This window comes from Talpa europaea (genome assembly GCF_964194135.1).
Source record: "Talpa europaea genome assembly, chromosome: X".
Taxonomy (NCBI): Eukaryota; Metazoa; Chordata; class Mammalia; order Eulipotyphla; family Talpidae; genus Talpa; species Talpa europaea.
In genome coordinates, this window is record NC_140081.1 from 93581093 (window position 1) to 93597678 (window position 16586).

General features: G+C 56.5%; 1 protein-coding gene across 2 annotated transcripts in view; it reads left to right on the forward strand.

Moving 5' to 3' along the window:
• Positions 1 to 1159: 1159 nt before the first annotated feature.
• MAMLD1 (mastermind like domain containing 1) overlaps positions 1160 to 16586 on the forward strand; it is a gene marked incomplete at both ends in the record, with an annotated part of 37267 nt that continues 21840 nt past the window's right edge. Inside the window, 2 exons of one of the 2 annotated variants that reach the window (XM_084258728.1) lie at positions 1160 to 1284; positions 12666 to 14406. In XM_084258728.1, the coding sequence (XP_084114854.1) occupies positions 1160 to 1284; positions 12666 to 14406 (1866 nt within the window). The remainder of the gene's footprint in view (positions 1285 to 12665; positions 14407 to 16586) is intronic. The other variant, XM_084258729.1, reaches the window with a different exon arrangement.

Sequence of the window (16586 nt, forward strand, 5' to 3'; positions counted from 1 at the left end):
GGGAAGAGAGGAATCACTGCTGCCAGGTGGGGGTGGGCGGCCTTCGCTTGGGTTGGAGTGGGACTGTGATTTCTTTTGTGATGTTTAACTGAACCTGAGTGGTTTTCTGTGCTGGGAGGTTGCCCTTTTCCTGGTGCTTCAGCTACAAAGAGAGAAGACATTTGTCCGGGCCTTTTTGTCTGTGCCCATTAGCACTTGGTTACCAGCTTCTTTAAGGCCATCTCTGGGCTCTCTAAGGCGAAAAGAAAACCCCCAGTACTAGCCCTTGTGCCGTCCGCACAGCCATCTCCTGCCTTCCGCCGTGCAGCGTCTTTTATACTTGTTTTCCGTACAAGGTCCCGAGGAGTCAGAGCACCCTGGGGCACGGGGCGTCATGGATACATCTCCATTTTTCCAAACAAGTGTGTGCACTGACAGTTCACGGCATGACTCTCCTGCCAGGGAGGTTTATGGGAGGGAAAATCCCTTCAAATGGGAGCGCCTTCTCAGAGCTCACTTCATGTCCATGTCATGAAAAAACCAGCTTCCCCCACGCCGTGGCTGCTTACCCGCCGTGGGCCGCTTATGCTGGGAGGCATCACCCCGCCCCCCCCCCGCTTCGTTCCTTGGAAACTAGTGTGCCGCATTTCCCGAGCCCTCCCAACCTGCGTTGCTGCCTTCCACTGTGCCAGGCTTTGAACTATGGGCCCAGAGTTGGGGCTGCCCCTCGTAGTACGGCCCATCCAGCTTACTCGTCCTGCCGAGGGGGCTGTCAGCCGTCACCGGACCAGCCTCCGTGCCCTCCATGTAAGAGGCCCGTCAGAGGACGAAGGCCTCTCCCAGCTGTCGCTCGCTGCACGCCGCACAAAGCAAGGCCAGCCCGAGGACCCGCAGTCCTGGCCTGGAAACCCCGTGTTATTTGAGTTACAGCCCACTGCCCCGGAGAAATGTCTCCGGCCTCTGGGGGTGGGCGGGGCGATGCAGGGAGGGGGTGGGGAGAGACAGGAAAAGGAATGTGGCTGACTCCACCCAGACCTGGCTGTGAGAGTCTGTAATTCTCGGGGTCGATGGTCTCATCTTCGTGTCTGAAAGACAGTCTACTTTTTGTCTCCCTAAGCCCTGTGTCTAGGTCGCTGGGGAAGCGCCTTGGAGAGTCAAGAATAAAATTGCAGGTCAAACAATGGATGACTGGAAAAGTCGGCTTGTAATCAAGAGCATGCTTCCCCATTTCGCCATGGTGGGAAACCGGCAGGAGCCCAGAAAGCTCCAGGAATCGGTCAGACAATGGGCTATGGGGGGAGGGGGGTGTTGAATGCTTCTAATCTTAAACTTGAACGTACGATGTGTTGTTGAAATTCTCTGTGCAGACGTGGTGGCAGGGAACCAACCCCACATCTAAGGAACTCACATCTGACCTAGAAAACATCTAGGAGATGAGCTGGCCTCGCCCCTTGTGAGTTTTGGGGAGAGCAGGAAACGCAGGCGCAGGCTCCTTCTGGGCCCAGTGCAGTGATCTCTGCACTGCCCTCCTGCCGACTAGAAAGAGAGGAAGGGCGAGAGGGAAGAGAGGCCTATTTTTTCTCTTAATAGAAACAGGAATGTGGGAATGACACGCACAAGATGTATTGCGTTCGCTTCCTTGTCCCACTGAGAACCGGAAGCCAGTGAGTAGGACACAAAAACGGGATCCCCATTCAACTCTCTGGCCCTGGTGTCCTTCTTAAAACTCATTTGACAAATTCCTACGTTCTTCCCTGGGAACCAGACACCATCCGCGGCCTGACAGTCAGAGTTAAGGGTTCCAGTGGTAGTTCCAGGAGCCGGGATGATAAAGGGGCCAGGACGGCCATTGATTGGTTGAGTTGCCCGAAAAGGCCCGCAGCATCACCAGCCTACCAAGATTAGCTCCGTGGGCAGGAGCGGCAGTGAACAATGGCTGTTATCTCAGTGTGTTGGGGCCGCAGAGGAGTGGCCTGCTTAATCTCTGAGAGTAATAGAGCAGAGAGGAAATGGCTCTTATAGAGCCGTGGGCCTGCTTCCTTCCTGTTCAGAGAGCTGGGAGCTCAGGGCTCTGAGGTAATGTCATTTCACATGACTAGAGGACCTGTCTCCTCCAATTCCAAGGGCAACCCACTTTTCAGTAAGTGAGCTTTCCCTTTAATTTAGGGTTCTGATACATGCACAGGTGTCGGGGAACATTGTTGAAATCCTGCTTCTGTTTTTACCCTGCTGGCCTACCACCGACGCTGTATGGAGAATGTGGTATCAAGTTGAGTATGTGAATGTTTACAAAGCCTTGTTTACTGGGGGCCAGTCCTCACAGAGATGGTGGTCGGGTGCCCTGGCAGGATGGAGTACTTACTTGGCCGCAACATGTCCCCCAAATCAGACATGCATCTTCCAGGAGGTGATCTCTAGCCTCCACCCCAAGTACCCCTTATGTCTTGCTTCTCTTTCATGTTCAACAACAGAGACAGTGAAGGGAAAGCTCTGGGTGCTACCTCTGAGCCCATGCTCCATTTCTTTCATACTCTTTTCACCCACTTTGTCCCTACATCCTTGGGGAGAAGAGGGGGTACCCAAGTTGGGAGCTACGGGGTCCTCCTCCCTTCTCACCCACCAACAGTGTTTTAGACAGACTAGTCAGTAGCTGCTTTGGTTTTGGTTTTGACCGGGTGTAGACTGGAAGGGTTTTTCTCAGAATAGGACCTTGAAGAGGCCACCCCTGTCTTCACTGGAAAAGTCGCCACTGCTCACGCCATTTCTGGCCTTGGCCTCTCTTTGCAGATGGCCTTCAGAGCCCTTTGTAAGTAAGCCTGGCCAAAATCTCACTCTCGTGGCTTTACAGCCACACCTTGAACCTGATCGGTCCTTCTCCCTTCTCTGTGGCACTTCATGTTCTTCTGTCTCTCCCTGTCTCTTTCCGAAACTCCAGGGTGGGCTAGAAGACAAGGATTTGCCCCCGTTGAGGGCATCAAAAAAATATGCCTCAGTTGAATACAACTTCCTCAGATAACTCCTCTTCACCGTGCACACCACGTCTCCTTAGAAGGTGTCTGTGGTCTCTGAAGGGCCCACATGCAGGGGGGCGGCTCCAACTGCCAGCCAGGAGCCAAGGCAGCTCTTGCTGAATTTTCATGGCTGGTCAATCCCGACAGCCTCTGCTCCTGTGGAAATCAGCCGCACATGTGCGGGAGCCCTGGGACCTGGCACTTGTGGACTGAAGGACGCACACAGGCAGAATCACTGAGCAACCTGCTGTCCCAACCAGTCACCACAGGGCTCGGGAGGCAGGACGCTTGGTCCCTCCTAGAGTTAAGCTCTCCATCCCCTCCCCCCACCCTCCCACCCCCACAACCCCTGGGTCAGCGGGTTGGCAGTTCCATGGTCACTAGCGCAGGAGTCTCCGTGCTGTCTGCCCGCATCTCAGCCTCCTGCAAGTTGCAAAGATGTCCGAGCTCTGAGCAGACACCTTTTTCTTTCTTCAGGCAGTGCCAGATGAAACGGGGTGCTTCAGGCATTAGAGGAGTGGTTGGAGAAGGAAGGGGCGCTGTGTGCCTTGCCTGTCTGTGTCCCGGCACTCAGTGACGATAGCGGCTGGCTCCCGAGGCCCCAGTGAGTCGACCTGCCCCGATTCTCTCCCCGCTCCCAGCCGTTCTCCCTCTCGATGGCCGGGAAAGCTCAAGCCAGTTGTCGTGACTGCAGAGAGATGCCCAGGGAGGAGTGCGGAGCTACGCAAGGCCCACGTCTCTCCTCGCTCGGTGTACAGGATCCTGCATCCCCATATCACCACGATGTTGTATCGTGCAGCCCCGGGCGAGGCAGCTGTCTCCACCCGCCGTGAGCTCTCGCCTGAGTCTCTGGGCTCCAGGGCGGCCGCCAGTAAAATAGCATCATCACCTGCCCTCTGCCCCCACGTCAGGTTCCCCGGGTGTCAGAGAAGCTGTGGATGCGAGTGCAATAAAAAACACACAGGGTGTTACTGCTCTTGGCACTTAGTTTAGTGGCCAGCAATTGTGTGGGCTCTGGGTTTTTTCTGGCAGTAGGACGATGGGAAATGTGCATCCTTGGAGCTCAGGTAGAAATACACCAGGCCCCTGAGGATAGCTCAGGCCCCTCAGCAGCCGCACTGCGCCAGGGGAGCCGGATGGATGGCGGAGCTGTGAGCATTCTGGGTCAAGGCCCACCATGCTCATGCGCCTTTCTATTTTGGGGATCCTCCCCATGGAGCACGCAGCTGTCCGCTCCCTTCTCTCCCTCCTCCTCCCTGCAGCAGGGCCCTTTCCTGTGCAGCCACCCACGGAGTAGGGCGCCAGGCAGCAGAGGGTCTTCTCTGCGAGGGCAGGGGCAGGCATGCCCCCGGGACTTTGCATCTGGCGGCCTCTGTCCCAGGAGTCCGGGTCTGTGAGTCATTGACCTGAGACTCAGTCAGCTCAAAAGGGAGGATGCTGGGAAGGGGTTCCATTTTGCAGCCGGCTTCTGCTGGCGTTGGGGAGCTTGACCTTGAACTTCCAGGAACCCAAGCTGACCTCATTGGCCTCTCTGCCTGACCCCCGCCCCGGCCTACTCAGCATTAAACCCGGGGAACAGTTGTAGCCTGAGCTGCCCCAGGGAGGACAGTGGACACTCTGGAACCTCAGGCACCACCCCCAGCAGGGGGCATGTTCACCAGGGGGACAGCCTGGTGGCTCCCCAGACTCCCGACTAGCCTGTGCCACTGTGGCTTCTTGCTTTCCCTGAACACCCCTGGAGAATTCAGCGTGACTCTGCTTGCTCATATTTGAGTCACAAGTTGCCCTTTGGGTCGAGTTCCTGACTGGGGGCAGGGGGAGGGGTATGCTTGGAAGGTTTGGCTACAGATTGAGATTTCTGTGACCCTACACAACAACTTATCAAAGCCTCCCCTCTGCAGCCCCCCTCCCCCAACTAGATCTCCACCCTCCCAAGGACCACAAGCTGCTGGACTTGACCATAGGGTCTGGGGCAGGGAGGCAGACCAGGGCCCAGGTGCGCTGCTGCTGTCACTAGCTCCCATTCTCTTGCCCTCACCCCACCATCTCTCGGTGCCATTGTACCCCAGACCTCCAGATCTGCTCTCAGATGCCCAGGACACTTATTGCTGCTGTTCATTATTGGCCAGAGGCTCCTTAGAAATTGTCCAGGCATTCCCCATTGTTGAAACACAAAGGCAGGGGACACGTCCCAGGTCATTGGTCCAGTTAGTGAATTCACCCATTTCTGAAAAAGCCATGGTCTCTTGACCTTGAGTTGGAAATAGGGAGAGAACAGGATAATTGGCAGGAAACCTTGGCTCAAGTGAGTAATTCAAATCTGCAGATGCCAGCAGAGCCCTGCCCTGCATCTGGGGATGCAAAGGCCCCATTTCAGATGGATGTGTCAGGAGGCAGCAGTGTGCAGGCCTAACTTGGCAGCCTCCAGAGAACCCGACTGGGGTGCAGGGATAGAAGGAGAGATCGTGATCTCAAAGACACCCTTGAAGGCCTGAGAGGAGAGTATACTTGAATCTGCCGGGTGAGATAGGAGTTGTTCAACCGCACGCCAAGCTGGAAAGGGCAAGATAGGTGGGCATTCCAGAGCAGGCAGCCTTCGCTCCTTTAGGGGAAGCTAAAGAAGCCCCAGGGCCCCCACCAACAGATGGGTAGTAGTCACAGGTCGTGAGTGAAGGGGAGACATGGCTTTGGGGCCACTGCATGCCTTTTGCAGCTCAGAAACGGGCCTCTGAACTGCAACTGTCATAGGCAGTTCGCCGCCGCCCAGCAGTGTGAGGAGGGCAATTTGGAAATTACTTCCTTTCTGGAGCAAGATGCTCAGCTCTTGCTCTAGGTCAGCGGTTGACAGACCCTGCAAATGAAGTTTTATTTGCACAAAGCCACAGCCAGTTGTTAACATTGCCTATGCTAAGTTGCAACAGAGACCACCTGGCTCATAGATAGAGCCTAAGATAGTTGCGATTGGGACCTTTATAGAAAATGGTTCTGACCCTTGATCTAGGCCACTGGGTTTTGGTTTATTTTTCCTGAGGCCATAGTCGCCTGGGTCCCCATATGAGGGGGAAAGAAAATCACAGGTCCTCATGCCTTCCCAGAAGTCCTGCTTCCTCCTTTGGTGAGGTGGTCGACCTGGCCCCCAGCTTCTCCAGACTGCTGGCCACTATAACTGTTGCTTGTCCCTCCCACACTATCCATCTCTCCCTCACCCACCAGCAGCCAGAGACCTTTCTGAAGCAGTTCCACTCGCTCCTGCCTGTGCTTAACTGACACCGAATGGCTTCCCACTGTAGCTGCTTCCAACCCAACCTCTTTTCCTGGCAGAAAAGACCCACTGGGGCTCCTGCTACTTCCCACCCCCCCCCGACCAGCCCACCCCTGGAATATGCCAAGAGCTCTCCCCCAGGTCATCCTCCTGGCCACTCTGATATCACCGCTTGCTGCTTCAGTTCTCGAGGCGTGCTGCTTATGCTCCGTGCTGGCTCTTGTCTGTCCCACCAGAATTCCAACTCCTTCAGTGGCTGGTTCACCCTGTCCCCATGTGTGCTCCCACTGGGGATGGGGTTCTGCTCTGGGCCCCTGGAAATCCAGCTTTGTATAGTTCGAGCCCCCCCTCTGGATGTGGTCAGCATCCGGGGCCACTCTTTCTAGCTCTCTCTTTCTAGAATAAGGTTCAGGTGCTGAAGTTGTCCAGTATCCAGGCTGCCTGTGCAGCCTTTGAGACACTGTCAGAAAGGCAGAACCTTTCCCTGCATCCTCTGCTCCTTCAAGCCAAGCCTTTGGCATCTAGAACAATGAATTTGCTGATATAAAATACCTCCAGGAAGCCAGCCCCCAAACACCAACACCCCGCATCTGCTTTCTGAATATATGGCTTCAAAGAGCTGAGTGCACAGTAGCTCGGCGCTGTCCATTCTTTTTTTTAACTACATGACAGCTAAGGAACTTAGCAATGCCTTGCCCTTTCCTGTAGTTAAATCTGACATAAAATTACTTCATTGGCAGCATTTTAGCAAACAAAAGTCTCCTGTGTTTTCACCAGGAATTCAACTTTAATTTTACAGGTGAGAAAAAGATAATTATGAATGACTGTGAGAAGCCAGTGCTGAGGATTCTTTTGATACCATGTTGAGAGAGGGCCTTCTTCCTCCGGTCCGGCCTGCGGAGCTGCTCTCAGAGACGTCCCAGCAGAAGGCAGCACCCCAGGCAGAGCCCCCAATTGTCACGGCACACGCTCCCCATCACCCCTCCCTCCTTCGCTATCCCACATGGCAGCTCCCCCACATCCGCCTCCACCAGGGCCATCAGCATGGCCACCTCCATCAGCACCTCCCCGTCAACACCAGCGCCACCTCACCCTGCTCACTAGCTCCACGGCGCCTTTCACCTCCGCTTCTTCCTCCACTACCACCACCTTCACCCCAGCTCCACCTCGTCTGTCTCCACCACCAGCACCGCCGCTCCCGCAATCTGTACCTCACGCACCTCTCCGCTCCCACCCTCACCACTACCCCATCTCTACCAGCACCGCCGCCACCGCCTGCCACTTCCACCTCTGTCATGTCACCACCTCCTCTGCCACTGCCGTCGTCGCTTTCCACCGCACGCGCACGCGCACGCGCACGCGCAGGCCGGGAGTTTTCCAGGTCCTGTGACACAGTCCATGATGGAATCGCAGACGCTTTCCACATGGAGCGAAAGAAGTGATATTTTAGACTCTCTCTTCCGCACATGTAGCCCTCTGCTGTTGCGGTGCGCTCTGAGGCAGAGTTGAACCAGGACTCACTACAGGAAAGACTAGTGGTCTCGGACGCACAGCTGAGGGAAGGCTTAAGTTTGGGTGAGCAATCTCTCCCCTCACAGCGGGATTAGCTGACCCTTCTCTCAGTGGCAGATGCGCACTATTTTACCCTGACTGGTGTACGATGGTTCTCCTTGCCCGCGGTGGCTCAGGAAGGCAGCGCAGGAGCCCGGCTGACCGGCCCCACAGGGCAGAGCTGCTGAGTGAAGTCGACCACGCTTAAGGCTATTTTAGGGCCACAAAGCTGCATTTGCAGAGTGGACAGAGGTACTGCTTGTGTGGTGTCCGCGCCAGCTGGGCACACACGGCCACACAGCAGCTTCCAGTGCCTGTGCAAGGTCGGCCTCACTCAGCACTGAGTGCAGCATCGTGAGCTTCCCAAGATTCCCTTCCTGCAGTGCGAATTTGACTGCAATTTTTTTAAAAAAGAGGCCATAAGTCACACACTTATGTCATTACACTGCGATGGTGCGCTCTTTAGGAAGTCACACCCCGCACCTAAATAGACACCGTTTAGATTGGCCAAGCAGCCTTGATAAAGCTCGGGGGGCAGAGGAGGACCTGGAGCCCGTCAGGGCCCAGGACCACCCTGTTGTGCCTTCCACTGGGCCCCTCTGGGCCGCCGCTTCTCTGGCGTCAGCTTGCGGATGGTGGGCTCACAGGCCTGCTCACAGGGCTGGTGCATCTGGAGACAGATTTTCGAGCAGAAGTTGGCGCTGGGCAGCCATTGTGTGCCCACTCAGAAAGCATGTGACCTCCGGGTGTCTCTGGGTCTTCTCCCACCCTCACTATCAGGCTTTCGGGCTTCTCAGGCAGTGATGCTTCTGCTGTGGAATCAGGCGCGTTGCCTTTTTATGAAGCCTGTTCTTGGGACACAGGCCGACGCCAAGTCACCATGTGAGCTGCTGGCCTCAGCCTCCAAGCCTTCCAGGGCCTGCTACTCACTTGGTGCTTCTTGCTTATGTTCTCCTTCATAAAGAGGATCCCCCCCCAAATTGTAGAAGCTTCTATCCCCACAAATCAGAGCTCTGCACCTGGGTATAGGGGCAGAAGGCGCTGAGCCCTGAGCAGCTGATTTTCTCTTCCCGCCATTTCAACTACTCTCATTGGTGTCCTGGTGGTGGGGAGGGGCACCCCCCAGGAAGGCAAGACTGTTAACTCTGGTCCTGACCATGTATGGCAGCCTCTTGGGGCCTGTCTGTAGGAAGGGCCACTGCTGCTGTGCTCACAGCTGAGGTGCCAAAGGTGAGGTGATGGAGAGCCTGCCCCCCCTTGTGGGGCGTGATTTGCACAGCTCAGATCCCCCAAGGCTTGGTTGTTGCCATCTCCTGGGTGGGGCTCCTCATTGCCCCAGATGAGCTCTGCCGGGAGTCATGCCCGGAGATGCACCAGCAGCCCTACTAATACCTCACTGGTCCCTGCACGCGCTCTCTTTGTTCCAACAATTCCTTGTGGAAGATCCATAGAGATATTTTGGGGAGGCCTTAACTTGACTGGAGAGATTGTCTGATCTATGTCCCCAAGTGGTCTGGGCTGGACTTACTTCAGGAATGTCTCCGTTGGCACAAGGATGCTACTGGCCCATCCAGCTCCCTTGGCCTTCGCTCCCACCAGGGACACGGGAGAGGGAGAAGGGAATTCAGCTCTTCTCCACAGGCGCACTCCAGGAAGAAAGTCACAGCATTAGTTCACCAAAGTGGGGACCCATTTACTTGACAGTGGGAAGAGGTGCACAAGAGGTCCCCTTCCCAGTGTGACTCTGTGCGCTGGTGCTGCGCACGCAGCTTCTGCTGGCTGAGCACAAGTCAGGGCACCAATAAATCCCTGTCGGCTCCTCCAGGGTCTTGCTCCAAACCATTTGTTGGCAGAGATTCGTTCCTGCGACAGGCCAAGTCCTCTTGAAGGCAAACCTCACTCAAGCTTCCCTGCCACTCCCCACCCCCGTGGGAGTCTCCAAAGTCTCATGTCCTGCCGTTCTGGAAATGCTGGAGATCCTGTCTGTTCTCCCGAAATGTCAGTCTCAGGGCTGGGGACTCGCCTCTGCAAAGCACCTGCTGAAGAGGCATCTGCCCAAAGACATCAAGCAGCTCCTCCTCTCATTCTCTTCCCGAAAACCCAGCCCTGGGCGACATTATCTTCTCAATTCTCGGGCCCCCTCCCCTCCAGAGGCCAGTCTACCGGGGACCCTTGTGGTCTCAGAGGGCCCAAGAACCATCTTGGTGGCCAAACTCAGGTTCTGGGAAGCTGCTGGGGGGATGTGTCAGTGTGGCAGAAAGTCACTGATGGGTGTACTGGGGAGAGGCCAAGAGAACCAGTGAGCAGACTGGCTGAGCTGCACAGCACGGGGCGACAGGGAGCCCGATGGGGGAGCCCAAACGAACCCCAGCGGTTTCCACCTGACTGACAAGTTCTGCCCAGCACCCACATCCCTGGTGCCCAGTGGTGGGAAAGCGAGGCTCCCTGAGCTGGTCTCTCCAGGGTGCCTTTACTCTTGCCTCCCATCCCCCCCATAGGAACTGGGCCTGTTCGGGGTGGCCTTTGGTTGGCACCCATGTCAAGTTGCAGCGAGTGTCCAAACGCAGGGTCTCCGCAGCTGCCAGACTCCCTTGGGAAGAGTTGTCTGTGTACACGGGCTGGTCTTTCTCCTGATCCCACTTCATGAGCCTGGACTGTTCTCTTAAAATCTAGACCTTTTCCAAGAGATCTGTGCCCCTTTTTGCCATTCTGGACTAAAAACGGAGGAAAGGAGGAATTGCCGTATGTCATTGTTCAGACAGAACCACAAATAATGTTGACTTCAGAGCTGAACTTGGCCCCTCTCAGAAGGGTTGCCTTTGTTTTCTCGTCAGGGGGTGGGGAAGACATCACATGCTTTCCAGTGCATTTTAACGAGTGTTTATAAGGTCTCGGGGATCACATTGGTGGCTTTGTCCTCCCGCTTATGAAATGGGGCTTGGCAGGAGGTGGTGGATGGAGATAAAGTCAGTCCTTTCTGAAAGACCCCAGGGCCCCAGTCCTCACTTCCCCTCCCCCAACCGCCCCCCAAAAGCCAGACCATGTGGCTCAGGCTGGGAGTTCGGACACCTGGGGTCTAGTGTCCTTATTTTCCCCTGTGTGGCCACAAGCAAATCACACCCCATTTCATTTGCTGTCCAAAGAGAAGGTTGAGATAAGCTCTGTGGAAATCCTGGCAGCGTTGATGGGTAGCTTATTGTACAAGAAAAAAGAACAAGTCCCACAGTGTGTGGGCAGGATCCTGTGCTGGTAGCTGGTCCAAGAGCTTGCTGTCACCAAGGCCACAGGGACTGGAAGCCCCTGAGTGATGCTGGAAGGTTTATTCAGAAGGATCTAGAAGCTTGGCAGGAGCCCTGCCACCCCCAACAAGACATTGAGTGGGGAAGTCATTCCTGTGTACCGAGCTGTTTGCTGCATTTGATCTAAAATGACAGCTGTGGTTTTCCCTGTCCTTAATGGGTGCAGCCCTGCAGAGAGCGCGGAGCCAGCAGGCCTGCATTTCCCTTCGTAAAGCAGTTCTGTGACACAAGAACTAAAACTGCTCTGTGGACAGATGAAAAAAATGGGGCCTCGTAGGGCCCACGTGGCAAGGCCAGGACCTAGATGTGCCTGCCTGGGAATGGGGCCCTGAGCCACGTGGCTCCCCCACATCAGCCAGCAAGGATGTTTCTCCTCTCTGGAGGAGGAACCTGAGCCATTAGAGCCTGGCGCTCTGGATGTTTCTAAGAGCTTCTGGGGTGCAGCAAGGCTTAAGATGTCCTGAGCACCATCACACTAGCAGGTGGTCCCCATGAGCCCAGTGCAGGCACCGGCTCAGATGTCCTAGTAAGGCTTCCAAAGCTACGTGCAAAAGTGCTGTCAGAGAAATGTATCTGTGTGACTGTTGGCACTGAGGTGGCTTCCACGCCCCCTCTTCCTGTCCTTGTTGTGATCGTTACCACACAATGCGTTCCTTTCCCCTGTCCCCTGTTCTTGCAGGCCATGCTCGTTAACTTGGCGGCCACGGATGACTATGTGAAGCCGTGTGAGAGGAGGAAAATCCGACCTTCCCCCCAGCTTTGCTTTGTTCCCAAAGCCGATGCTTTTCTAGCTGGTGGGCAGCCCTCCCCCCAAGGTGCAGATGGCAAAGTGGGGCCTTTTCCTGTTGTTTCCTATCTCACAACCTGAGGATGCATCTGCAGAGAGGAATTTCTTATTTAGATAGCTTTATATGGTTTGTTTTTGGATTACAAGTCATCCTTATTAAAAATAAGCAAGAGTTGACTCCAAATGGTTGCGCGTACTTTCTTCCAACTTGTTTCTCTGTGTGCATAGCTTTGTGTGCGTGTGTGTGTGTAAAAATAAGTGGAACCATGTTGCAGTGACTGATCCTCACTCGAGTTCTCCTTTAAGCAGCGTATCTTAGGCAGCAGCCCTGAGGAACATGCCACCTCTGACTCCTCCTCGAAAGGCTCCCTGCAGGCCCTGCGTGTAACCAGGACAGGGGGCAGCTCAGAGTTCACGTCTCTGTTGCGCTTTTCCTTCTGTAAACCCCAGGGTAGCTGGAGACACAGGTAGGGACTAAGACTGTCTTAGCCGTTTCTAATCTGCTCTGAGACGCTGCACCTGCTGGTGGTGCCCCCCTTAAAATGGTTCTTGGAGCCCTCCCAGAGGCAGGCGGAGCCTGGCCCTTGCAGGGCTTTCTGTTATCTCTACAGAAATACAAGAAGCCAGTTTAAATGAAACACAGAAACAAGCGTGAGGGTTCCAAAAATGGGCTGTATCATGTCGTTTTGACAACTTGAAGTCTGTAAACGAGACATTTGTTTTAGCTCGCACGTTTCCTGTTCATTAGTGTTAGTGTGCCATACCTCTGTAAAAAGCTCGCTCTCTCTTCCTCTCTCTCTCTCTCTCCAGCCACAGGGAACCGTTAAGAGGAGACAGGAAGGAGACAACTTCCAGTTTCCAGGCATGGCTGACGGGGGCTACCCTAATAAAATCAAGAGGCCTTGCCTTGAAGATGTCACCCTTTCGATGGGCCAAGGCGCCCAGGCCAGCACGCCCTGCGCGGAGCTGCAGGTCGCGTCACTAGCAATGACCCCTAGCCCTGCGGCCATGGGACTAGCTGGCCACGGGTTACTACTGGACAACAACCCCATGAATGGCAGTGTGATGGGCTCGCCGTTTGCGGGAGCGCCACCTGCAGAGATGGGCCTGAAAGCGCCCCCCGTTCCGTACTACGACAAGAGCGCCTCCAGCAGCAGCCTGCCTGCGGTAGACCAGGAGCTTCAGGAGCTGCTGGAGGAGCTGACCAAAATTCAAGAACCTTCTCCGAGTGACCTGGATCTGGAGAAGATACTGGGGACCAAACCAGAAGAACCCCTGGTCTTAGATCACCCCCAGGCCACGCTGGGCGCAACCCCCAAGCCTTCGGTTCAGATGCCGCACTTGGAGAGCCTCAGTTCCGGCAAGGAGTTCACGTCCAGCTGCAGTCAGGCGGCTGGCGTGTCACTGCCCGTCCCACCCTCCTCCGCAGGGCTCAACTACGCCATCTCCGCTGCCGGTAAGCAGATGGTGTCCCCCAGCAATGCGGCGGCGCCGGCCAAGAACCCAGCACCGGCCACGCTCCCCGTCGCGCTGCCCCCCCTCCCCGTGCCTCAGTGGCATCATGCGCACCAGCTGAAGGTGTTGGCGGCCAGCAAGCAGGGGTCGGCCACCAAGCCACCAGGACCCGCCCCTGGCTGGTCTGGTCTGCCTCCTCCTGGCCTCTCGCCCCCTTACCGCCCAGTGCCCTCACCGCACCCACCGCCGCCACCCTTCAGCCCCCAGAACCTCATGGTGTCCTGCCTGTCGTCCAGCAACCTACCCGGGAGTGCTGTCCAGGGCTCGCCCAATGCCTTACTCTCCAGCATGGCACCTGGTGGCAACGCCGCACTGGGGCCTGCCCTGCCCTACGCCCCCGAGAAGCTCCCCAGCCCGGCGCTGCAGCCGCCACCACCTTTCAGCTCCCAGAACTCCATCCTGGCCAACCTGGTGTCCTCCACCGTCAAAAGCCCGCCGGGCCACCTGCTGTCCACTCTGCCCTCCAGCACCCCGGGGCCATCCCCGCCCTACCGCCCCGAGAAGCTGTCTAGCCCCAGCTTGCCGCAGCAGTCCTTCACACCGCAGTGCCCGCTCATCCGCTCGCTTGCTCCCGCTGGCAACCAGCTGGGCCCGCAGCCGCCGCCACCATCCGCGAACGCCATCTTCAAGCCCATGAGCGCCAGCTCCTCCAAAACCCTGAGCATGATCATGCAGCAGGGGCTGGCCAGCCCCGGCCATGGGGCCCCAGAGCCCTTCTCTTTCAGCAACACCAAGCCCTTGTCACACTTTGTGGCCGACCCAGGCCCCCAGAAGATGCCGTCGCTGCCCACTACCTCTCGCCAGCAGTCCCTGCTCCACTACCTGCAGCAGCCTGCACCGGCCTCGGCCTCGGTGCCCAGCGCCTCCTCCCCCGCCACGGCCACCCTGAAGCTGCAGCCGCAGCCCGACCACGCCCCGTACCTCCTGCAGCAGATGATGCAGCCGCCGCCGCGCTGCCAGCGCTCGCTGGCCTCGGAGCCCATGCCCTCTCTGCCCAGACAGGTAAGAGATCTCGCTCTGTTGCGCGCTGCTGTTTTGGAAATAAGGACGGTGCTAGTGGTGCTTGACTGTTTTTGGAGACCGGGCTCGAGTCTGGAAAAGTGGATTGAAAGCAGCTAATTCGTTGTGGTCAGAGCACGGTAGTCACGATCCAAGGTGACAGTCTCAGCTTTTGGTCAGGTCACTTCACCTCCCTGGGAGGCGTGCTGCAGCTGCAGAGACAGCCAGGGGAGGGAAGCGGGGAGATGAGGCCTGGCAGCGCACCAGGGCCCCTGGGCCGCCTGGCACACCCCCCTCACACAGGACTAGTGATGCCATGGCTTTAGGGTGGAAGGAAATTTCGCAGGAGCATTTGAATTTTGCCCTCGCTGGCATAAGGATGCACACTGGGCCTTCTAGAAATGCCACCGCAGTTTTCCTGAGCAGGCTTGGTGTGCTAGTCATCGCCACGCTGGGTGCAGGGGCAGGGCCTAGATGAAAAGGAGAGGTCAGCAGGTGGCGCGACGTATCGTTCAATGTCAGTTTGTTATGATGTTGGTAAGAAAAATCAGTCCCAGCCAACACTGAAGGAAAAGATGTTATCCTGTCTGAGGGCCCGCTTTTGCTCTACCTCCTTGCACTTGAAGTCGCAGTTTCTAAGTACTTACGGCATCAAGCAAGGACTTGCCCAGAGTCACACAGTTAGCAAGGGTCGGAGCAGGCGCTGAAGCCTGTGCTCTTCTCAGAATTCGCAAGGCTTCTTCTCCCTCCTCACCTGCAGTTCCACCGCACCCCCCACCCCGCCCGTGTCGGTCATTCACTGCCGCGTGCCCAGGTGCTCTTAGAGCTGCACACACGTTGCCGCGTGCTTTCCATGGGTCGGGCGTCCTGACGTGCCTCAGTTGGGTCTTCTGGCCCCGAGTCTCAGATCTTAAGGCCCAGCTGGAGGGCTCTGCTCCCTGGCCACCCCCATGGTTGTTGGCAGGAAGCAGATCCTTGCAGCTGGCTGGACAGAGGCCTCGTTCCTCATGAGCCGTTGGCTGGGGCCTCCCTCGATGCCTTGCCATGCAGCCTCCTCATAGAGCATTTCACGACGTGACAGCTGGTTTCATCTGAGTGAACAGAGAGAATGTGCCAGCTAATCAAAAACCACAGTCTTTAGAACCCAAACAGCCATCACTTTTGCTGCATTCTGGTCTTAAGATGCCAGCAGGAAGGTGTGGAGAACAGAAGGCACCATGTCCGATGCCTGCCTCCCCACTGCTGCTGCCCCCACCCAGGTTCAGGTCCTCTGCATTCTAGGTGTGAATCATACTGTTAACGCTTCAGTCCGTTTCCCCAACGGGCCATCCATTATTCCAAGTGATGTGTTGCTGTAGCAGAGTCCTGAGCACGTGTCACATTCACTCAGAAGTTTCTAGGAGCCCATAACCTGGCCCCATCTACTACTTGGACTCAGCATCCACCAGGCCTTGCAAGGCATCCCATTTCTAGAACCAGGAAGGACTCACTTCTTGGCCCATTCTGTGTCCTGGGCCTTCCCCCCACTGCCCCAGATGGCTGGCCTTTCCTCCCCACCTGCTCTCTCCATGCGACTCTCCCCATGCGACTCTCCCAGCTCCTAAGGCGAAGGCACCATCCCTGACAGGAAGCGCCTCCCTGACTGTTCTGGGTCCTTCCAGTCCTTCTACTCCCACGCCACCTCCCTCTTACTTAGAGCCATGGGGGTGGGGCTGGGGCTGGGGGTGGGGCTGGGGGTGGGGCTGGGGGTGGGGCATCACAGTGCAGGAGCATTGCGCTTTGATTTTGCTGGAGGCTGGTGGTGGTGTGTGTCCACACACACAGCTTGCCTGGCTGGGAGCAGGCCACCACCAACACCTCAGCCCTCGCCCCAGCAGACAGGAGTCTCAGCCTACAGACGTGTCACCTTTCAACTTCCTGAGGCATTTTGGTGCTGGCTTTGGGTTTTTTCGTCCTCAGTGGGCTGGCCTCCGAGCCAGGTCAGCTGGGTTTGAGGGAGCATTCCTACTGGTGGAGGCTGTGAAAATCACCCCAACACATGACCTCGGTGGGGCTGGAGAAAGTGTGTAGGAGAAAGACCTAGTGGCCAAGCCCCTTAAGGGAGCAGAGGCCAGAGATCGGGCTCCCCAGACCATGCGCCATCACTGCCAAGAGCTGCCTTCCCGTCCAGCCCAGCCAATGCC